Below are 23252 nucleotides of genomic sequence, written 5' to 3'. Positions count from 1 at the left end.
ATTTTTCGTAGTTATTACATTTTCAGTGGCACAATTTAGTGCATTGTGGGCCATTGATTTTTGAAGCCCTTAAAAATGTGCTTATGTGTCACAATCACATGATTCAAAACTGATTTTCTACTAACCAAACCTTGTAGATCACACAAGGTCCAATCTACAAAAAAAAAATTGGAAAATATGAAAAGAAGGTGATTTACACTCAATAGCACCAAACATATGCTGTGTCATACCCTCGTACCCGTATCCGAACCCGCACATGTTACCCATTTGACATAGATATTAAGCATTTAGCTTGTTAACTATGGAGATCAAGCCACCGTAATGTCACTTGTGGGAATAGACAGGTATTGTAGAAAAAGCATTGGAAAAACAAAACCACACTTTTTTTCTGGACATACACAAGGATAGACTGAATAGGCCCTTACAAACAAGAAAAACCATAACCAAACCAGAAAAAAGAAAGTGGAGGCAATTACTGAGCAAAATTGGCAACACAAAGAGAACTCAAATTCTTTATTGTTTTGCTTATAACTATGCAACCACATTAGTAAATTTTAACAGTGTTGCTCCATTAATCTTTTGCAAATTATATAGGTAAAAAGCAAACTACAATTGTTAAGATTTAAACACGATTTTATCTCTGAATTTAATTGGCATCACCAGTATTTGTCTTGCTTGCAACTAGGCAACCATAGTCAATGATGTTTCAGCAATGGATAAATTTGAGGTGCGGATAGTTTTGTAAATTGCAGACTGAGAGCTATTGTAATCATAGGAGTGAAAAGCATAATTTTGTCCAAAAATTACCTTGAGATTCAATGAAGACACGTGATTGTTGTTTTCCATTGAGGGAAATATCCTATGCATCCCAATTACGAGAAATCATCTTATTCCCTCTGTATATTGGGAATACAAGAGATATACCACATTGCTTTCATAGGAAGCAAAAGAAGATAACCCTTCTCAAAGTCCAGAAAAGAACCTAACCTCCAAGATTTGCTCCTGAGAGAATTTATTTTTTCTGAACTTTGTTCAAACAACTATACTTTTCATGGAAATCATTTATGTTTAGAAAAGAAAAATAATATTCTTGTTGTAGCACTTATTTGGTAATCTAACAAACTGCAGGAAGTACTAGAGAGTTTCTATTCAGTCAATTCTCAGAAGTAAAGAAACTAGATGGAGAAGCCGAGATCGCTTCCAGGATTAGGGATAAAAAACAAGACTTAAACCTCAAATGAAAATAGTCCTACCTTCAAGACTAGAAAGATAGTTCTTATCCATGTTTTTTGCAAAATAGTTGAACACTAACAAAAAAAAAAGCAGCAATGTCTCGTCTAGCACAAACACAGCCAACAAGAATATGAACACACAAGCATCCCAAACAATGACAAACCTACATTGTTATGAGTGATATTTAATGCAAGTTACTTTTTGCTCAATTTAGTTTCGCAGAAAATTACAGTTTATGAAAGTGACATTGCAAAAACAGTGCTTCATTTCCACAAAAGTTAATAAAGAAAAAAAAATGCATACCCTGAATGATGAATCCTGCCAGCAACCTTCAGATAGTTTGTAAGGGGTGTATTGGATGAACAAGTTCACAACATGCTTCCCTAGAAACAGAAACCCATGCAGAAAAAATGCCTATGAGGTGCTCACTAAATTATTGGTGCAGAAAAAATGCCTTCACATTTGCATGTGCTCCTCAAAGCATTGTAAGATAAAGAAAAACCTTCTGAAGAAATAAAAACTAAAACTAAATTACAACTGATTACACGAAATGGTTTTACCATGCTAAAGAGCATACTCAGCCAAACCATGGTGGCTGTGTTTCTGAATGGTATGTGCAACTTGTGTATACAAAGATGACTGTGTATATGCTTGTACGTTTATTTGTGAACACTATTTTGCAGCAGCAATAATATTTAACCACATTTGGTTATCTCTCTCTCTCTCTCTCTCTCTCTCTCTCTCTCTCTCTCTCTCTCTCTCTCTCTCTCTCTCTCTCTCTCTCATATTGTCATTATCAAAATATCATTGCATGATGGTTTAAGCAAGGTTGCGAAGCAGAAGCAGGAAGCAGAAGTGAGAAGCGATGTATCTGCACATTGACTAACCCAGCTTGGGACCCTTTAATGGGTTTTGTTCAGGTACAGGAGTGAATGCAACGGGGTAGGAGCGGCATCGAGGACTAGCACTCTCCGAAAGATCCAGGGCCCAGCTTGGGACTTTTTGGTTCTTGATATTTTGTTCCCAAGTACTTTCTGTACTTTTTGTCAAAAATGATGTAAATAATAATTTGATTCACCTTGATGATAGATTTGTGTTATTTCACCCCTTTGGGTCTGCTACAGTCAGGTACCTGGGTTTAAAACGTTTGAGAAAAACACACCCCTGTAATACCTCGATTGTCTGCGATGGTCTTTCCCCATGTACCAGGGTGGATAGTTAATTATCGAAACAAAGACCCTTTTGAATCATAGTTTGAAATGAAAATATACCCTAATTATGCAAACAATTTTGTTATGTATTGTCTTTTATAAAAATGCTCTATCTGAAGTGATTGCATATGTTTAATATTTTGAATTATCGAAATTGGTATAGACTTGCCAAATTCTCAGAAGTCTGACCCTTTAATGGGTTTTGTTCAGGTACAGGAGTGAATGCAACGAGGTAGGAGCGGCATCGAGGACTAGCACTCTCCGAAGGATCCAGGGCCCAGCTTGGGACTTTTTGGTTCTTGATATTTTGTTCCCAAGTACTTTCTGTACTTTTTGTCAAAAATGATGTAAATAATAATTTGATTCACCTTGATGATAGATTTGTGTTATTTCACCCCTTTGGCTGGCTCAAAATTATCAAATCTGGATTCAATATTAAATCGTTTTCCGCCATCAATATTTAAAAAGCAAAATTTTCAGTAAATTTTTGGGGCATCACAACTACCTTGTTCAATAACATGGCACATGACCCTAAAGAATAATTTGTGAGAGAGGCCAACCTTGCCTAAGGCCTCATAAAACATATAGTACTCCCCAAATCAACCATTAATACTAGCTGAGAAAGAGATGTATCTACACATTGACTAACCCAGCAATGTATCACACACACTCCAGCTATGTCACACGAACTCTTCTAACAGGGCACCGCACCTGCATCGCACCCTCACCCAGGCGGGTGCGACACTTGGACACAACTTCCTTTGTATTAGGTGAAGTCCACCACAACAAGGTCCATTTCTATCCAAAAGTAGATTCAGTTAACCCTAATCAAGTCTATCTTTATCTATATTATATATATAAATACATAAATGCACACACATACACGTAGTGTTAACTTAAAACTGTAAAAAAATATATATATACCCTTCCCGCACCCCCACACCCAAGTTTTTTTAAAGTGCCGCATCGCCGCATCCGTACCCGCACCTATGTGACATAGCACTCCAGTAAAGAGAAATTTTTGAAGTATAAGCAAGAATTGTTGCAGGGAAAAAAGTAGTAGTTTAGATGCATGAAACAGATTGTTTAGAAGAGCATAAACAACAAACAGATTTTAACAGTGGCACTCCCATAGCAGGTCTGGGAGTTGAATAGGTAGGCAATTACTTAAATTTTTTAATACAATTTTAATCACAAAAACATGGCAAATATATAAAACATATAGGATCCCTATACAAGTAAAGTTAGTGCTTGTATCACAACAGAATAACACATTTCTATACCAGGTGGAGATATAGTTTTATCCAGTACAGAAGGAATAGTCATCTCAATGAGAGGCCGCTGTGAAGGTAAACCACTCCAAGCATCTCTACAAGCTTTGTCGATAGCCTCCATACTGAGCATAACAACAAGCAAAATTGAGTTATTTGGTTGAGATATCAGTGAACTTCAGAGTTATACCTATACTCCAGAAGGAAAATAAGGACGATAAAGGTGGAAGCATGAGCAATAAGCACAAAACTTTAAAATGAGACAAGTAGCTAATGCATATATATATATAAAGCATGAATGAAGGTTTTATCCAGTTATATAGAAGAAAGATTAATTCCCGAAATCTAACATAAAAAGTCTTTCAAAAGAAAAATAATTTGTGAATGACCAGTTAAAACTCAAGCCTCTATCCCTAGCCCACAATTATCTACCAGCTAGAGAGTACCTCACCTAAAAAAACAATTTCCAGATTGTTTCCTTTGCAGCTTGGCCATCTCCTATTTTTGGCAGCCTGGTGGCCCAAGTGGAAATCCCTTTCGTGAGTATAATGCCCTTTCTCTATCTCTCCCAATGTATTCACACAAAAGTTGTAATGTTGGAGCAAAGTGGCAATACCTGCCCCCGATTACATCAGCCCTATACAACTGGGATGTCACCCTGGTCATTGATATTCGTAATAACTCCAGTTGAGCCATATGCATCTTACCTAGCACTTCCTCCTACCTCGCTAGCATTCAAGGACTCCAAAGCTCTCTACTACCTAACCTAAACGAGAAAAGGGGGTGCCCCATGACTACTGAATGATAAACGTGGGATCACAGATGAGCCAAAATCACCCCATGAAAAAGCATGGTTGAATAAATAAACCATAATGTAGATCCCCATAGTAGGTTGGATATGAGTAAGGTCCAGTGTCACCTACACCAAGGACCTAGACTCTAACCTGATTGATAAACTCCTTGGGGTCTCCTACCCCTTTGAAGGTTTATGAAATCTTTGGGGAAACACATGTTGTCGATGAGGTTCTTAGAGCCTCTCAATCTACAAACAAGCCCTTCAGCTAGACCCCACACTCTGTCCCTTATTCTCCTCTCAACTCAGATATGCCTTGTACAAAATGGTTCCCTTCCTGTTTTTGAAAATTTCCACGCCATGAGAACCCAACCCTCACTTGGTTGTAGACAAAAAAATTATGGTTGTTTAATTTTCTCTTGAATAAACAATGCCAAAAGTCATGTCTATGCCCATATCACTCACACCACCAGTTCCCAGACCTTGTTGGAAAGCTACCAACTTTCAAAGATCAATATTATTCCTTTGTCTTGACTTCATCCAACCCTTATTAGAATCACCTTCCTCCAAGTAGGAGAAGGGAGTGCTGAATGAGAGATTGAGTTTGTAAACAATTAGCATCTCTCTTTTGACGCTATATGCATAAAGCCTCTCAATGTGATAGCAGCCCAGATTGGGGAAGATGCGAGTGAGGTGGAAGATGGCGTGGAATAGAGAGAGAGAGAGAGACTAGGGAGGCGTGAGAGACAAAGAGAGGTTGAGAACTTGTGAGGGCGTGTGTGTGTGAGAGAGAGAGAGAGTTCTTGTGTGGGGCGTGAAAAGGAGAAAGGGAGCTTAGGGAAGGCGTGAAGAGAGAGATGGAGGCATGAATGGGGAAAGAGAGTGAGAGGAATAGGGATTTAGGAAAGGGGGGCTCTCACACTTTGATAAGTGGGGTAAGAAGGGAATTCTCCTATGGAAAGATCAAAGGAAGCCAACCTCTTCCAAAATGGAAGAGCCAATCATACTAATTAGGTAGTAGGACAAATTGAGAAAGACTCAACTGAATTTTGTATTGAGAATGAAATGCAAATACATATTACCATACAGGTATTTATAGAGTCTCATCACCCTGGTAGTTCCCTCTTGGAAAATCAATTCCGAGAGAGATTGTCTCCCCAGACAACTGACGCCATTGCCCTCAATGGGGCGTTGAGCCATGTCAATTGACCATCCTATCCCTAGTGGGGCGTTGTGTAATGGCCCGAACGATTTCCAACCAAAAATACCAGAATTTTTTTTTATAAGGTTGAATTTATTCTTTTCTTTTCTTCGTTTTTTTCTTTCTAAAATGTAATAATGCAACAGTCTCATTAACGGCCTCGTTTCAACCGTACCAAGTACTAGACGGCCCGCCTTAGCGCGATCGTGTCTTAGCCACCTAGTACCAGATCAAGTATGAAACCATCCATTAACGAATCTGATTGAACCACTATACAACAACAACAACAACTACGCCTTCATCCCAAAACAATTGGGGTCGGTGATATAAACCAAAAAAGAAAATCATTCTGGGTCTTCCACATGAATCCATCTTCAATCATTTCTATCCAATGCCATGTCCTCGGTGAGGTTCAAAGCACTCATATCCTTTCCTATTATCTCCATCCATGTCTTCCTAGGCCTACCCCGACCTCTTTTAACTAATATATTTTCCCATTTCTCCATCCTTCTAACTGGAGCATCATTAGGCCTTCGCCGAATATGTCCAAACCACCGTAAACGATTCTCTCTCATCTTATTTTCAATGGGTGCAACACCTACCTTCTTACGTATCTCCTCGTTCCGAATCTTATCTTTTATTGTATTTCCACACATCCATCTAAGCATACGCATCTCAGCTACACTCATTTTTTTATTATGATATCTCTTGGCAGCCCAACATTATGTACCATATAGTAAAGTGGGCCTAATAGTCGTCCTATAAAACTTTTCCTTCAACCGCAATGGCATTCTACGATCGCACAACACTCCAGTTGCACTTTTCCATTTCATCCACCCAACCTTTATCCTATGATTTACATCTCCATCAATTTCTCCATACTTTTGAATGATAGATCCCAAATATTTGAAACAATCATCCACCGATATTTCTTGCTCACCAAGCTTCACTACACTCCCATCACCACTTCGTTGCTTACTAAACCGACATTTCATATATTTTGTCTTACTCTTACTCAACTTAAAACATCTTGCTTCCAATGTTTGCCTCCATAATTCTAACTTAGCATTAACCATAGCTCTAGACTCATCAATCAAAACAATATCATCAACAAACAACAAACACCACGGCACATTTTCTTGAATTGATCTCGTAAGCTCATCCATCACTATAACAAATAGGAAAGGGCTTAAAGCAGATCCTTGATGTAACCCAACCGTTATAGCAAAATTGGTTGTCACCCCTCCACAAATGCGGACATTGGTTACTACTCCTTCATACATATCTTTAATTATACTAATGTACTTGAGAGAAACACCTTTCTTCATCATTGTCCACCAGAGAACGTCCCTAGGTACTCTATCGTATGTCGTCTCCAAATCAATAAAAACCATATGCAATCTTTGTTCCTCTCTCTATTTCTCTCAATAAGTTGTCTAAGAAGATGTATAGCTTCCATAATTGATCTTTCAGACATAAAACCAAATTGATTCTCCGATATCATGACAACCTTCCTCAACCTAGACTCAATCACCCTCTCCCAAAGCTTCATAGTATAACTCATGAGTTTTATACCACGATAGTTTGTGCAATCTTGTATATCCCCCTTATTCTTATATAGAGGCACCAAAGTATTTTTCCTTCACTCATTAGGCATCTTATTTGTCCGTCAAATTTTATTAAAAAGATTTGTCAACCATTCTAAACCTTTCTCTCCCAAGCATTTTCAAGCCTCGATAGGTATATCATCTGGGCCAACTGCCCTTCTTGATTTCATTTTCTTCAAAGCCTCTGCAATTTCTTTCTTTTGAATCTTGCGCATGAAGTCACGATTCATCTCATGAAAAGAAATGGAGAAGTCTCCAAGATCCTGAGCATGACTTCCATTAAATAGCTTATCAAAATAATCTTTCCATCTCTCCTTAATCTCCTCATCTTTGACTAAAACCCTTTGTGTTTCATCTTTGATACATCTAACCATACCCAGATCCCTCGATTTCCTATCTCTCATCTTTGTAAGCCTATAAATATCTTTCTCGCACTCTTTGTTATCCAACTTGTCATAAACCTCCTTATATACCTTATCTCTCGCATTTTGAACTACTTTTTTAGTTTCCTTCTTTGCTATCATATACTTCTTCAAATTCTCATTATCACGACTCTTAGATTTCTATAACACTCTCTTTTAACCTTAATAGCTAATTTGACATCCTCGTTCCACCATAATGTATCCTTACCTAGCGGTGCACTGCCTTTAGACTCACCCAATACCTCCTTAGCCACCTTTCTCATGCCACCCGCTATCTTAATCCACATTGATTCTGAATCCTCCTCGAGACACCAATCAACTTCCTTAACTACCTGCTCTACAAACATTCCTTGTTTAGCTCCTTTCAGTGCCCACCACTTAATTATAGGATCTATCCTATGTCTATCCCTTTTGTGACATTATCTAATTCTAAGATCTAAAATTAAGACTATGTTGTGTAGCTACACTTTCTCCTGGTATAACCTTACAATCGATGCAACAACCTCTATCTCTCTTTCTAAGTAGAAAAAAATCTATCTGACTCGTATTAACCCCACTTTTAAATGTTACTAGGTGAGACTCCCTCTTCCTAAACCAAGTGTTTGCTAAGATCATATCATAGGATGAACCATTGTATAAAAAAATTTATTAATATACCAATTTTTTCATCATTGGCTTCACCTTAATCGAATCAAGCTCTAAGGAGTCAGTCTGCGCATGCACTAGCATTTAGTAGTTTCGCAAAACAAGGTTCGAAGATAAAGCATCCAAATGATAAAATATTTATGTTATTATTAGGTGAGTAAACACAGCGGAAAAAAATATTGATTTTTGAAATCAATTTTATAAATTGGTTTCTTGGTTAAATCTCTGAACAAATTACATTAAGAGAATTGCTAACATCACATATCCGAATAGAAGTTGACTATGCACCAAGTAATTGAAATTCAGAATTTAAACTAATAATCAAATGTTCTATTAAATAGTCCCTTAGCAATTAAGAAAGTGTTAAAATTTAAATAAAAAAAGAAGCCTTTGGGATCATCGAAAACATCAGTGTGCACAACCCCCTCCAGCTTCCTGTACTTGCTCAGACCATCACATATTTCCTGAAAAACATTCTATTTTGAAAGAATGAGACCTTGAAAAGTTCCAGTAAAATTCACACAGCTAATGTAAAGTACAACACCTAAAGCTTGCATGATATAAATATCTCAGAATTTGCATCAACTATCAACAAGGCAGATATAAAATTTCTCCATATTATTTATGAATTCAAAATTCATAAGCAAGTATGGAATAACAATCTTAAGCATGCTAACATCAAACTCAAGATGAGAACAAGACATATATCAATGAGCATGAATTCACCAACTTTCAGGAACAAGAATAATAATAATATAAAGTAAAGGTGAATGTAGTAGCCAACGCCCTCAGCCGAAAGATCTGGCGACACTACTTGTATAGAGAATATTTCGAAGCCTTCAACGATCACAAGAGCCTCAAGTATTTGTTCTCTCAAAAAGAATTGAATATGAGACAACAGCGTTGGCTGAAAAATTTTAAGGATTACGACTTTACTCTCTCCTACCACCGAGGAAAGGCGAATGTAGTAGCAGATGCCCTTAGCCGAAAGACCTCCAAAAATTTTGTTAACCTTATGTACGCAGGATGAAAGCTGGCAGAAGATCTGATCTCATGGGTGTAAGAAAGTGAAAATACACCACAAAAGATATCTCTCAACAAGTTCTCACAAATACACCACAAGAACCTCTATGGTTCACAAAGAAAACTCACAAACAAATACAACCCAAAAAGGGTATAGAAACATAAAATAAATAAGTTTAATAGTGGGATAAAATCCCATACAAGAATAATGCAATACAAGGGGAAATAGGAGGGATATATAGGGAAGAGGAGAGGAGCCTCAAGGGAGTCATTGGACTCCCAACGGCTCCCATGGGACTGCACCTTTTTGACTAGTCAAAAACGGGAGGCTCTAAATGTCCTAAAAGGAGACTGATTTAGTTCTTTCTAGTTATATTTCAACTAGAAAGAACTAAACTAAATACTAACTAAAAGAAAAGAAAAATACATGAGGCCATGTGCCTATGAGATTACATATGAGAGTACACATATATGAGATTACATATTTTAACACTCCCTCTCAAACTTACGGTTGGATAACCGAAAGTTTGCCTAAGAAAAAGTGAAATCTAAGAGCAGCGAGAGGCTTGGTGAAGAAGTCGGCCAACTGATATTCTGAAGCAATATAGGGAAGATTAATGGTGTCGCGCAAGAATTCCTCTCGAACATAATGATAATCCATCTCTATATACTTGGTGCAAATTTTTTTTTTCTTTAAAACACGGGTTTTACATCTCATGTGGATTCAACATTTCATCATCCTAGATCTAGATCTTGTATGTGATTTCAGTGTATCATTTGCATTAGACCAATATTTAGCAACACATTCATCTGAATATATGTGTTTCATCTCCTTGTTCATCGTTTCTATAATCCTACATCTTCATCATTTTGATTTTACACTTTGATTTGATTTCTATTCTATGTGTAGATCTTACTGATTTTCATTCGTATATCATTGGCATCATTCCCTTTTTGTTTTGCATCTTTCGCAACATATTCCCTGTTTAGCATTGTCAATTGCATCATTCTTCTAGCATTTTATCTATCGCATGCTGCATTGCTTCAATCCCTTTCATTTCTTCACCCCGTATCGCATCATTTTTTTTCAGCATTGGATCTGGTCCATCTTCTGTGCATCTGCGTTGTCTTCAAAGCAGAGTCTGATTCAATTTCAGTATATGTTGCATATTTTGCATTACCTGCATCTGACGTTGTGTATCTGTTAACACCTACAGCAACGAACTGCATTCCCTTTTACATCTGTGATTTTCGTTCAGCAGACTCGTTGTTTGATATGCATCGTGTTCTTCTGATTAGTGCAGCAACCTGAATGTTAACATCATTTGCATAATCCTTTGTTGATTAGCATCACGGCATGCACAATATTGTATTCACTGGATTCAGCAATCCAGTAAAAGGAAATCACCCCCGATTCAGCATCTGTCTCACTGGATCCATAGTGAGCTCCAGATGTGAAGTTTCTCTTCTTTATCAGGTATGGGTTGTGTGCGAATTACACCATCTCTGTATATTGCATGTTGTGTGGATTTTCACACGGAACACATCAGTCTCATGCTCTCTGCTGAAATGTAAAGATACAAGCCAAAAATGTTCTAAGATGCAATATTCTCTAAAACTGACGTGTATGCTTGGTGCCTGCCTTTCTGGGATTTCTTCATTCATGCTCCACAATGTTGTTCTTCATTTCCCATTCTACTTTACAAACACTCAGCATCATGCATCATGGGTTCCAGTAATGTTGCATCATGTTAATTTCTTTTTTTATTGAATTGTATTTCCTGTAGTTATTTTGATCCACTCTGGATCTCTGCTCTGCATTCTAGTAATGGCACTCATCTTCATCTCCACCATCACTTACCTATGTTTCTTGCATTCATCACACTGCCCTCTGTATACTGTATCTGTTGCATTTATCCATCTCACATAGAAAGAAAGATCGCACGCCATATTGGAAGGCCTTGCTGTTAAAAGTTAGTCAATGGACTTAACTGCTGTTAGAAATGGGTTGGAACAGCTGGAGAGATCTTCTTTGAACATCATAGTTCAGAGATTGGCAACCTTTTGACATTTAGGTGTAATGGAAACCTATATTTTGCCGTCTGTGTATTTGCTAAAAGTTGTTGTGAGGATGACCATGTTATCATCGATGAGCAAGCTGTAAACAGTACAAGCAAGCCAGCAAGAAATTTGATCCTTGGGATGCTACCAGAAGGCTTAATCAGCTTCGTGGCATTGTGACTACACTGAGATATATGCCATCTTTTGCCTCTGGCAACTGCAAAATGTGTCATTTTCTGTCTACAGGAAATCAGGTTGGATTTGTGGGAGGGACTGGTAAAGCTAGTGTGCTGAATGCTCTATTTTGCCTTGATCCTATCTATGAGAGTTTTGGAAAATGTTGCAGATGATTCCCCAAAAGGTGGAGATTCGTAGCTCAACCATGATGTCCCGCTGCCATTGTTGGTTCACCTAATTGAGCATGCCAAGTTTCTGCATGATTAAGGAATACCATTTGTATCTAATTAAATTTCTGTAGGGACAAGCCTCTATTACAATTTGATCGGTTAAAACTAGCACACTGTCACCCAGCACTTGCACGTCAATCATACCACAGCACTATACTCCTCAACGCACTTCATCTCCTGCAAACTGCTGCACTTCCGCACACAGCACCTGTGCCCCTTTACAACTCGCATTCAGCATCTTCACTTACTCACTTCACTGCCTATCAACACATCACCTGTGTACTTACTGTAGTCATTCCACTGCTTTCCTGCGCAACACCTTCTTTCATTGCTGCACCTACCCTACACACTAGCAGCATTACCTGCACTCACTGTGCTGGCAGCATCACTTGCCCAGCACACCTTCTTTCATTGCTGCACCTACCTTACACACTAGCAGCATTACCTGTTGCCTTCATCAGTACCATCTGCACATCATCTTATCACATACACCACACTTCATCTTCATTCACAGTATACTTCACTACACAGCATCGCATTTTGCAAACAATCCACTTCCTGTGTCAACTACATTTCACTGCACTACACTCCTTAATGCACTTCATCCCCTGCACATCTCCACTACACTTTTCACAGCACCATCACCTGTTACCCCCTCTGCACATCAATGTAGCACACTGCATTAATCACCCTGTCACTTGCACACTCACATTGCCACCTGATGCGCCCTGTCACTCAACACTTACAGCATCACTTACATTGCTGCTTGTTACCCCCTCTGCACATCAATGTAGCACACTGCATTAATCACCCAGTCACTTGCACATCCTCATTGTCACAGCAAGCATCCCTTCAATGCATCTCCTGTCCACTGCTACATCTTCACACAAGCATAGCACCCTGGTATTTCCTTTCATTCCCTTCATCACCTGCACCCTGTTACATATTTCCTACACTTCATGATGCATAGCACTATTGTAGTTTCATCATAGCATCATATGCATTCACTGTAGTCTTATTTCCTGCACATTGCATATTGCCTATACATTGCTATTCACTATTTTTTTCTCGTTTCCTGCATCTTATACACATATTGCCATGTGCATCCCATCATATGCATTCTAATATACATTTTCTCATTACATATGCATTCTAATGTACGTTTTTCTATTATTAGCTTAAGGCATTGCATATATCTTCATTAAGTCTAAAGGCATTGCATATGCCTTCTCATGTAGATCTTCATTAGCCTAAGGAATAATACACATATATTCATATACATTTTCTCATTAGCACTGAGGCATAGCATATGCATTCTTCATTAGAATAAGCATAATCATATGCATTTTTGTTTTCAACATAGCATTTTCCATTATCTCCTATATTTTGCATTTTGCTTTGTGCTAACTCAGTTTTTGCAGAAAAAATGTAGAAAATGTTGATTTCCCTTCCTAGATTAGGAATTCTATAATTTCAATTTCAATTTAAGATTGTAATAATTTGATATTAATGAGAATTTCTACTTTTCAGCTTAGAATAGAATGTATGAGCATATAGTTTTCATAAATTGCTAGTGACATCTTATTTTATTTTCACCTTTATTTCAAAAATTTATGAATGGTAAAACACGAATGACACATGCACCTTTCTAATAAGAGGTAAATAACCCTAAGTAAATTACTCACATTTATGGTCATAGTCAAAATGTGAACAATACTTAGGATTTTTATCTTTTATAGAATAACATTTGATTTCCATCATATTTTTTTGAAATATTCTTTTCTTCTTTTATCAGAATTTAAGATGTGAATTAACTTAAGATATATTTGTAGCCATAGTCATGGATATATCAAAAGTTAATTTTATTTTAAATCCTATAAAGGTACAAAAATTTATTTTATTCCTTATTAGAATTTAAATATAGATTAGATTATAATATGTTTGTGACCATAGTCATGAATGTATTATGATTTAATCTTATTTCAATTCTATTAAAGAATAAAATATCCTTTTAAATTCCAATCTTTTAAATAAATTTCAAAGCATTCATCATTTAGGATAGAATTGCATCCTTTCTCAAATTATTTCAAATCAACTTCCAAACTCCAAGTGATTTTTGAGATAAATTTTCAAATATAGTTCTCATTTCTAAATTCAAAATCATTTTCAACTTTCATTTACAAAATCAAATTCATCTTTTCCACTCGATTTTATAATCTTATTCCAAATTCTTATTTTCCAACTTTCAATTCTTATTTCCAAACTTCTGAATTTCACAGTTTAACTTTGAAATTCATCCCAAATTCAAATATTAAAGTTCAAATTCTTTATTTCCATTTCAAAATCCGAAATCTTTAAATTCTATCCAATTTCAAATTCTGAGTTTAATTTTCAATTCAACTCTAAATTAAATTCACTTTGAAATTCAAGATCAAATTTTGAGATTGACTCTGAGTTTCTAAATCGATTTTTCAAAATCAATTTTGATTTCAAGACAAATTTCAAAATCAAATTCAAGATTTCCCAATTCAATTCAGTTTTCAAATTCAATCCTGATTTCAAATTCCAAGTCTGAATTCAAATTCTATTCTCAATTTCAAAATCCAAAGTTTATTTTTCTGAATTTTCAATTTGTAAATTCATTCTTTGAATTTCAATTCCAATTTTAAATTTAAATTCTAAATTCATTTCCAATTTCTAAGTTAAACTTCAATCCCAAAATCTCAATTTCAAAATCTCTCAATTTCAAATTCCATTTCCAAAACTCCAAATCCAGTCTTTATTTTTCAAATCTCACTCTTTTCCAAATTTCATTTCCGATTTCAAATCTTCCTTCTTCAATTCAAATTTTAATCTATTTCAATCTTTGATCTTAGTTATGATTTCAACTTCAGAATTTTAAGTTTTCTTTTCAAAATCTCAAATTCATTTCAACTCAGTTATGATTTCCACTTTTGTGATATATTATGATATATTCTAAGGGTCGACTCCCAAGTTGGGAGAATCGACACCTCTTCGATTTGGCATTATGTTGTGCTCTTAGAGTCGACCGTTGTATTTGGGTGGGTCGACTCCTCTTGGTTTTTGGTTTGGTGTTACATTTTGCAATAAGGGTCGACCCTTGTGTTTCGGTGGGTCGACTCCATTGCATTTGTTTGGTGGTTTTGTGGAGTCGAGAGCCGACTCTTGGATTGGGAGAGTCGACTCCTCCAACTTTGGGTTATGCCTGTGCTGAGAGTCGACTCCTAGGTTGGGAGAGTCGACTCCTTGTTCTTTTAGAGATATTTTAACCCCAGTTGAGGATCGACTCCTCCCGAGTCTCTTTCACAGTGTAAGTTCTCCTAAAGGTCGACACCTAATGAGTTTAGGGTCAACTCTTCCTGATTGGAAAATGGATTTTTGGCTAAGTGACTTTTTAAATTAACTTGATCTCGTGCTACTACCTCGTGACACTCTTGTTGAACGGATTGGCGAGGAGCACTGAGCTCGGCGGACTTTTGGATGACGGACCTGGGACTGCTTCTAAGTATTGTTTTGAATTATTGAACTTTGTCATGTGCATATATGATGTATGTTGTAAACTCATACTTTGTGAAATGAATGATCTTCATGTTTTTGCATAAGTATGAAAAATGGTTCTATGAATTTGGAACCCGTATTTCAAAAAAGGTTTTAAAAGGTAAAGCCTTCCATTGTGTTTGTTTTCGAAAGAGGGAATTTCAAAATGTGTTACTAAAAGAAAAAAATTTGGGGTCTCACATCTAACATATGCCGCCCTCAAGAAAAGCATTCAAAAGCAAAAACACAAGAAATATTATAATCATCTATCGAGATGCTGAAACAAAATTGAATCTGAAGTCTGTAACAATGAAGACATTCTTAGAAAAATCAAATCATTGTGAGTATTTCATTATTTGTGAATCATGAGCATACCTAAGAGGCCTGCTATCGTTACCTTAAAGACTAGTACTTGAAAGGCCTATCACTTCCATATGCTTCTATAAAGGTTTGATTTGTGATCGTGTTAGCCAAGTTAGTTACCTTACTCTCTTATGGCTTCACCTCCAAACAATCAATGAGTTGAAAGTTGAATACTATTATAGTTTGCTATAATATGTACATAGAGTTTGATTTTAACATATGTTTGTTGTTCTTTCATTTTTTTATCTCTAAGAGTATTTCTATCTTTTTACCCTTTTATGCTTCTCCACATGTAAGTGTGAAGTACTTTTAACTGAAAATTACAACCGCAAATCCATGTCATAATTAATTGCATGGACCTTCATGCTAGTGAGAAAATTGATTCAAGGAATAAGCTCCATTTGAATTAAAATTGTTGAAATATATTAATTGCAAAAAAAATCATGAACATATCAAGATGTAATCAAGAAATATTAAGCAAGACCAACAAAAAAAATCATGAACATATCAAGATGTAATCAAGAAATATTAAGAAGGACCAACAAGAACTTACAACTTACCTTTCAGAGGCAATGTGTATGGTACCAATATGTTGAGGACCGAACTCAAGCACATTTGTCCTACAGCATCGAAATTGAGGAAGTCTATCCACAGCTAAGTTTATTTTTGTAGTTCCCTGCTCATCAAATTAAATAAACGTAAAACAAGAGTATGGGAAAAGCATACGAGTTTTTCATGGCCACCAATGTTGTGGTCATCATAAGTGATGCAGATTGCAAGGTTATTGACTGCTAGAAATCCAGACCCTAAAACCTTGTGTATATTGTAATGAAACAATCAGAAATACAAAACAAGAGCCACTAAAGACATACAATAGAACAAATACAAAGTGCACAAGCACAAGTCCACTATAGGACAATACAAAGAGCCAACAATGGCTAATACAAGAGAGTACACAAATAGAAAATATAACTCTTTATATTGATAAAATGCTTAGGAAAGCATTGAGAGATACAAGGGGTAGAAACTCTATTTATAATATAAGAGAGAGGGAAAGGGGGTAGCCCAACTAGTCATTGGGCTTGCCCCCAACGGTCATATGGGAGCAACCCAGCGACTAGTTGGGCTGCCACAACAGCCATATCTCACAAAAATAATAAAAAGAAAACAGAAAAAACAATAAAAGGAAAAAGCATCTACTAGGCTGGTATTTATTACATGATTGAAATGACTGAAATACCCCAGATGGGTATTTCAGTTTACATAGAACAGAAATATATATATATATATATATATATATATATATGTACAACAACATATAATTTAGCATATATGAGAGAGAGAAGAACAAAAACCATTTACGAGAAAAACAATTTAGAGAAACTTACTGAGCTATAATCAACACTTTTGACAGCCTGTACAAATTCTTCAGGAAGAATACCATCAGGCACTAGTTTCTGCAAGAAGTAGTCACAGAAGGAAGAAATATGTTATTATGTAGCTAGGCTCTCTATTGTGCTTATTGTCAAAGAAAGTAGCCAGCCAAAAAAATTAACCAAAAAACCCAAAACAAAAATGCCAACAGACAGAATTCATACCATAAATGTCACATGTGGAGTAGCATTAGACAAAACAGTTGATGCATAAACATGTGTACCATCCATTAGAATAACCTAGAGAACAGCATCACAATGATTTAAATAATAATCAAACTCTACGAATATCAGTTTGCAAATAAAATTGCTTAAGTACATATCATGCATTTATAAAGATTTGTGTGTAACTTACACCATTTATTGCACCAGAGTTCTCATCTATTGACAATCTTCCAACCTAGTTAAACAAAAGAAGAAATAAAGGCAATGAGCAGTCATATGAAGCAAAACATGCAGCAGAATACTCAATAAAGTCTGAGATAACATATAAATACTATAAAATGTTCCCCTATATATCAATTTATTGGAGCAGCCATCATTTTCTCAGTGAATTTTTGGAGGTTAACTGACTGATCATATCCATTTTATTTTCCATATTTGCGCTTGTGAAAGCCTTTTTCTTGACAAATTTTTTTCTATTTCTTTAGGGTTAACCACTTGAACTTCATTTTCCATAAAATGAAGGTGCTTACCTCTGCATTAGTTACTATATTAGCACCTGCTTCATAAGCTGCATGACATATGGCCATTGATATTGAACCCATCCCACCTTCAACATACCTAAACATTGAAACATCTTTTCTCATGTCTAGGTTCAGTAATAGCTTGACATCATGTTTATAAAATTAATGAAATGCAAAATACAGATAAACATAAATTGAGGCAGTTCTCTCAAGATACTGAGCTCTATAACCAAACAGCTAATCAACAAAACATGATGCTTTATTTTCCATAAAAAATGAGTTCTCTCAAAGAAATGCCAGAGAAGATATTGACAGTAAATGAGGACTGTTTGCAAAGGAAAACTAAGTAAATTAATGCACGCATAAATCTATCAATAAGACATTTTCACTGAAAAAAGGAGAAAAAAGACTTGGAAGGTAAACAAAGATGACATTCACCAGTCGCTTGGTTCCAAACCCACTGTTTTAGAACTTTCCTCTCATTGACTTTGTTGAGTTGTGAATCATCTCCCATCTTTTATTTCCACTCTAAGATATTAAAGTTTGAATCTTATTATTGTTATTTATGAAAGACCGAAGAAAAGTATGTGAGCTGAAAAGGGAAGGCAATGAGAGGCAACAGGGTGGAGGGTCACAAGCTCCCATCCAATCTACATCCATATCAGCCAGTCTACTGTGAGTAGAGTTATCTCTTTTCACGGCCAGATAAGGAGGGACCGTATCCTTTTTCTGCCAAACCAACAACCAGACTGATCACTACTGCCATTTCCAAACTCCTCATTATTTTGATCCTCTTCTATGATGCCACACCAACTAAAAGACCACCTCATGTCCAAACAGACAAAATATTCACCATCTAGTCACATTTCATATTCAAGCTAGTCATGTGCTAAATGCGTGCTTGTAGAGATTCACCAAAACAACAAGGGCCTTCCCAGAAGCACTTGTAACTCAAGGCTCTAATAAAGCATGGTGGAGGACTGTACCATACTTCACCAAAGTCCCCTTATTCTATCAACTACCGAGGAATCACTATTAATCCACTTTGATTGTGGCCTCTACGGAATCTAATGTCCCTGAGCCAATTCAGGGATCCAATTCTGCCATTCCAGACTGTAGTTGCCAAAACCTTCTGAAAACCTTGAAGTGTGAAACCACACCCTCTATGATTTCAGAACTTTATGAGAAGGTCGCCTTTCGAAAATAGAGAGCTTCTTTTTCCAATATGAAATTGGATGTCCTTGATGTCAAAGATGGACCTTTCATGTTGGAAAATTTGCACTTTTTCTAAATTATGTATTTGAGACAAACACCCAATGTATCAAACTCTTTTCAATTAAATCTGACAAATCCCTAATCTATCTAATTAGATAAATTGTTGAATACAATGTTGGGTTTTCAAATCTGAATATTGATAAAATTAAGTCAGAATCTGATTAAACTGGATTACATGTGCATTCATATCTTACAGGGGTAAAGAGATAGTCATACCTTCAAATTTGAATATTGCTAAAATTAAGTTAGAACCCGATTAAACTGGATTACATGTACATTCATATCTTACAGGGGCAAAGAGATAGTCATACATGGATAAGACAAGAATTAAATTTGATCCAATCTGACAAGTTTTGTTCCTATCCACAGCTTTAACTTCCCTTTTAGGATGTGGTGACATATCTGTGAATAGCATGAATAAACCAAGGAGTTCCCACAAAACCCAATCCCAACCCTCCCCTCCTCCAAATAAAAGAAAGGCCCCATCAAATTCACAGTTTCACCATGACACATGCTTTTGTGCCTCGAAAAGTGACAAAAATGTTCCTGATCAGCTTACTTGTGATTAAGCATATTCACTTTATAAACCAAAGTAGTTTTCATGGTCATTAGTTCCTTCAAATCTAGGTATAGCTTTTGTATTTGAGATTGATTGGCACTGGATACATGGGCAAGTAAAAAAAGACCTCATCAAGACTCCAGGAAGATGAAAAAAATATGGGATTGTTGTGAAAGTATCTTCAACAAGATACTACGATCAAGACTTCAATATTCTTGATAAAGAACGGCACACATGCACAATAAGAACACTTAGAACACTTGTGCATAAAAGCACAAATTCACAAACTCTCACAAATGCACAAAAAGCATGAACAATCAAACTTTATTAGGAACTTGGGCTTTGACCCAAAGCCATAAGAATACACAAGGGGAGCGCCCCTTTAAATAGAGGAAGTGGAGGTCTTGGAGGGGCTCCACTTTTAGTCGTTGGAGCCCCTCCAACGGTCACAAATGTGACCGTTGGAAGGGGCCCAACGACTAGATGGTGGGCCCCTCCAAGGTACACACTACCTTTTACAAAATGAAATAATAAAACGAAAAGAAAAAGAAAAAGGAAAAAAATAATTACAAAACATATTCCAAAAAGAATGTGTAAAAAGACTAAACTACCCCTACAGCTAAACAATAGGAAAATATATATTATATATATATATATATAATAAGTAGATACATATACATATATATTAATATATGTATATGTATTACCTTATATATATAAAATATATATAATAGATTACATGGTTGATTACATAATTTAACACCACCACCCCTCAAACTTAGGGCAGGATGACCGAGAGTTTGCTAAGGAGGAAGTTGAAGCACGGAGCACACAAAGCTTTAGTGAAGAAATCTGCCAACTGATATTCTGACGTGACATATGAAAGGTCAATGACTCCTTTGAAATACGCCTCACGAACATAGTGACAGTCCATCTCGATGTGTTTAGTCCGCTCATGAAAAGTGTGATTTTTCACAATATAAATTGCACTTTTGTTGTCACAGCAAAGCTTGGTGGGACCTTCTATTGTGATCCCCATGTCTTCTAACAACTAATGAATCCATACAATTTTCATGGTAGTAGTCGTCATGGCATGATATTCAGCTTCAGTCGAAGATAGAGAAACTTTTTGTTGATTCTTACATCTCCACGAAATCAGTGAGTCTCCTAAGAACACACAAAAACCAGTGGTGGAGTGACGGTTATTTGGGTCACCTCCCCAATCAGAGTCAGTATAAGCAATTAATTTTAAATCAAAAGAATAGGACAGATTAACTCCCTTATAGAGAGTACTCTTTATATATTTTAAGACTTGCAAGATGGCACTCATGTGGACTAAAGTTGGTGCATGCTTGTAAAACCCGCATTTAAAAAAAAAAATCGGACCCGGGCCGGGTCGGGACCGGACCCGACCCGAGCCCATCGCCGTTACGGTTTTAAAACCCGACACAGGAGGTCTTTCTCCTGTGCGCCGCACCCCCCACCGCGCATTCGACCCGATAAGGGAAACCCATCGGGGTTTCCCCTTTTGTCGCCCCTCCCCGAGCTCTTTAAGAGCGTTGCGGGAGGGGAGGATCGATGCCCCGCCCCCCTTCTCGTTCCCTGCGGGCGACAACCTCGCCGGCAACCTCGACCAACGCCTCCTCCTTCCCTGCGCACGCCGCCGACCGCCAGCCACCTCGCCTCCTCTCCTTCCAGGTACGCTGTCTCCACCTTCTTCTCCTCCTCCCCCTCCCATCTCTCTCTGTCACCTCGCCAGGACACCAGCAAGCAGCACACGACCTCTGCCACGCCCTCCCTCCTTGCCCATTGGAGACCCGACAGAGGGCCTACAGGGCCCCTGTCGTCCCCTTCTCTCTTTTGGGGGTTCGTCGGAGTGCCGGCAGGGGGCCAATGGCCCCTGCGACACCCCCTCGCCTCTCTCTCTCTCTCTCTCTCTCTCTCTCTCTCTCTCTCTCTCTCTCTCTCTCTCTCTTCGGCAGGGGTTTGTCCCCCTGCCATCGTCCTTTCGTCGGACGGCAGGGGCTCGGCCCGTGCCGATTCGCTGTCGTCGGCAGGGGTGCGACCCCCTGCCGTTTCAATGTTGTCGACAGGGGAGTGACCCCTGCCCATTCATTGTTGTCGGCAGGGGCTAGCCCCCTGCCGATTCGCTGTCATCGGCAGGGGTGCGACCCCCTGCCGTTTCAGTGTTGTCGGCAAAGGAGCGACCCCTGCCGATTCCTTGCTGTCGGCAGAGGCTAGCCCCCTGCCGATTCGCTGTCGTCGGCAGGGGTGCGACCCCCTGCCGTTTCAGTGTTGTCGGCAGGGGAGCGACCCCTGCCGATTCGTTGCTGTCGGCAGGGGCTAGCCCCCTGCCGCTTCGCTGCCATCGGCAGGGGTGTGACCCCTGTCGCTTCAGTGTTGTCGGCAGAGGCTAGCCCCTGCCGCTTCGCTGCCGTCGACAGGGGTGCGACCCCTGCCGCTTTAGTGTTGTCGGTAGGGGCTAGCCCCCTGCCGATTCGTTGCTGTCGGCAGGGGCTAGACCCCTGCCACTTCGCTGCTGTCGACAGAGGTGCGACCCCTGCAGCTTCAGTGTTGTCTGCAGGGGCTCGCCCCCTGCCGCCTCGCTATGTTTGGCAATGGCTCTTTCTTTGCCACCTTGTTGTTTTCGGCAGTGGCTCGTCCCCTGTCGCCTAATGCTACCAATGCCCCAGTCGCACCATTAATTATATTAACAAAATTGAATATTTAACACTCTTGCATATTTACGCAACAGGTCCCGATCGTGCTCCACGGCTCAACCCTCGTATTATCCTCTCGCGTAGGTGTACGCAGCTGCACGACATCCCAAGGTAGGGTAAAGTCGCACAAAGGGCAATAAATGAATCTATTTAAGTTGAAATAATTAATATGCCCATGCTAGACATGCTTAGAGTTATATGGCTTCTGAAATGCGTATTTTCTTGTTTTGCATGCTCATGGGTTGAGGTTCAATTTCATTCTTCGATTATTATTTTGTGTAGTTGTTTGTGAAATTAAGGTGTGGTTTCGTATTTCTTGAAATACATATGCCCTTGTTTGCTTGCATATTTCTTTTGAGAGAGGTACGACTTCGTGTCTCGTGTATTACTTATGACCTTATGTGTTTGCCTATCTAAGTGGTCAAGGTATGGTTTTGGTACCTCGTGTGTTACTTATGTGTTTTTTCGCTCGATGTGCGGCATCGCAAGTCGAGAGTTGTTTGTCATCATGTTATAACTTGCATATGTTGACACTTATGGTAAATATGTACCTACATAAATGTAGTATTGTGCCGATCCTGTTATCACTTGTTTTCAAAACACTAGAAGTTGTACTTTTAGCATTGCAGTTCTTTAAAAGAGGGTTTCCTCCTGCGAATCCAGTTCTCTTCAAATGGCATAACTTTTGCAAAGTTAAGTTTTAATCCTCGCAGGATTTCGAAGTTGCATTTGAGTCCTCCCAAGTCCGCACACTTGGGAGAAATATTTTTATAACCTCGATCAG

General features: G+C 38.0%; 1 protein-coding gene across 2 annotated transcripts in view; it reads right to left on the bottom strand.

The window, feature by feature from the left end:
• The window catches only part of LOC149841556 (FAD/NAD(P)-binding oxidoreductase family protein), a 115274-nt gene that overhangs the window by 17323 nt on the left and 74699 nt on the right, over positions 1 to 23252 (bottom strand). The window contains exons 8-14 of one of the 2 annotated variants that reach the window (XM_089998525.1): positions 17924 to 18011; positions 17584 to 17628; positions 17394 to 17468; positions 17184 to 17252; positions 16356 to 16471; positions 3728 to 3840; positions 1537 to 1616 (exon numbers count right to left, since the gene is read on the bottom strand). In XM_089998525.1, coding sequence (XP_089854651.1) covers positions 1537 to 1616; positions 3728 to 3840; positions 16356 to 16471; positions 17184 to 17252; positions 17394 to 17468; positions 17584 to 17628; positions 17924 to 18011 — 586 coding nt within the window. The remainder of the gene's footprint in view (positions 1 to 1536; positions 1617 to 3727; positions 3841 to 16355; positions 16472 to 17183; positions 17253 to 17393; positions 17469 to 17583; positions 17629 to 17923; positions 18012 to 23252) is intronic. The other variant, XR_016430718.1, reaches the window with a different exon arrangement.

The sequence above is a fragment of the Nuphar pumila genome, chromosome 3 (genome assembly GCF_984573655.1).
Source record: "Nuphar pumila chromosome 3, dmNupPumi1.hap1.1, whole genome shotgun sequence".
Taxonomy (NCBI): Eukaryota; Viridiplantae; Streptophyta; class Magnoliopsida; order Nymphaeales; family Nymphaeaceae; genus Nuphar; species Nuphar pumila.
Note: the sequence above shows the minus strand (reverse complement) of the source record. Positions and strands in the feature narration are given on the sequence as shown.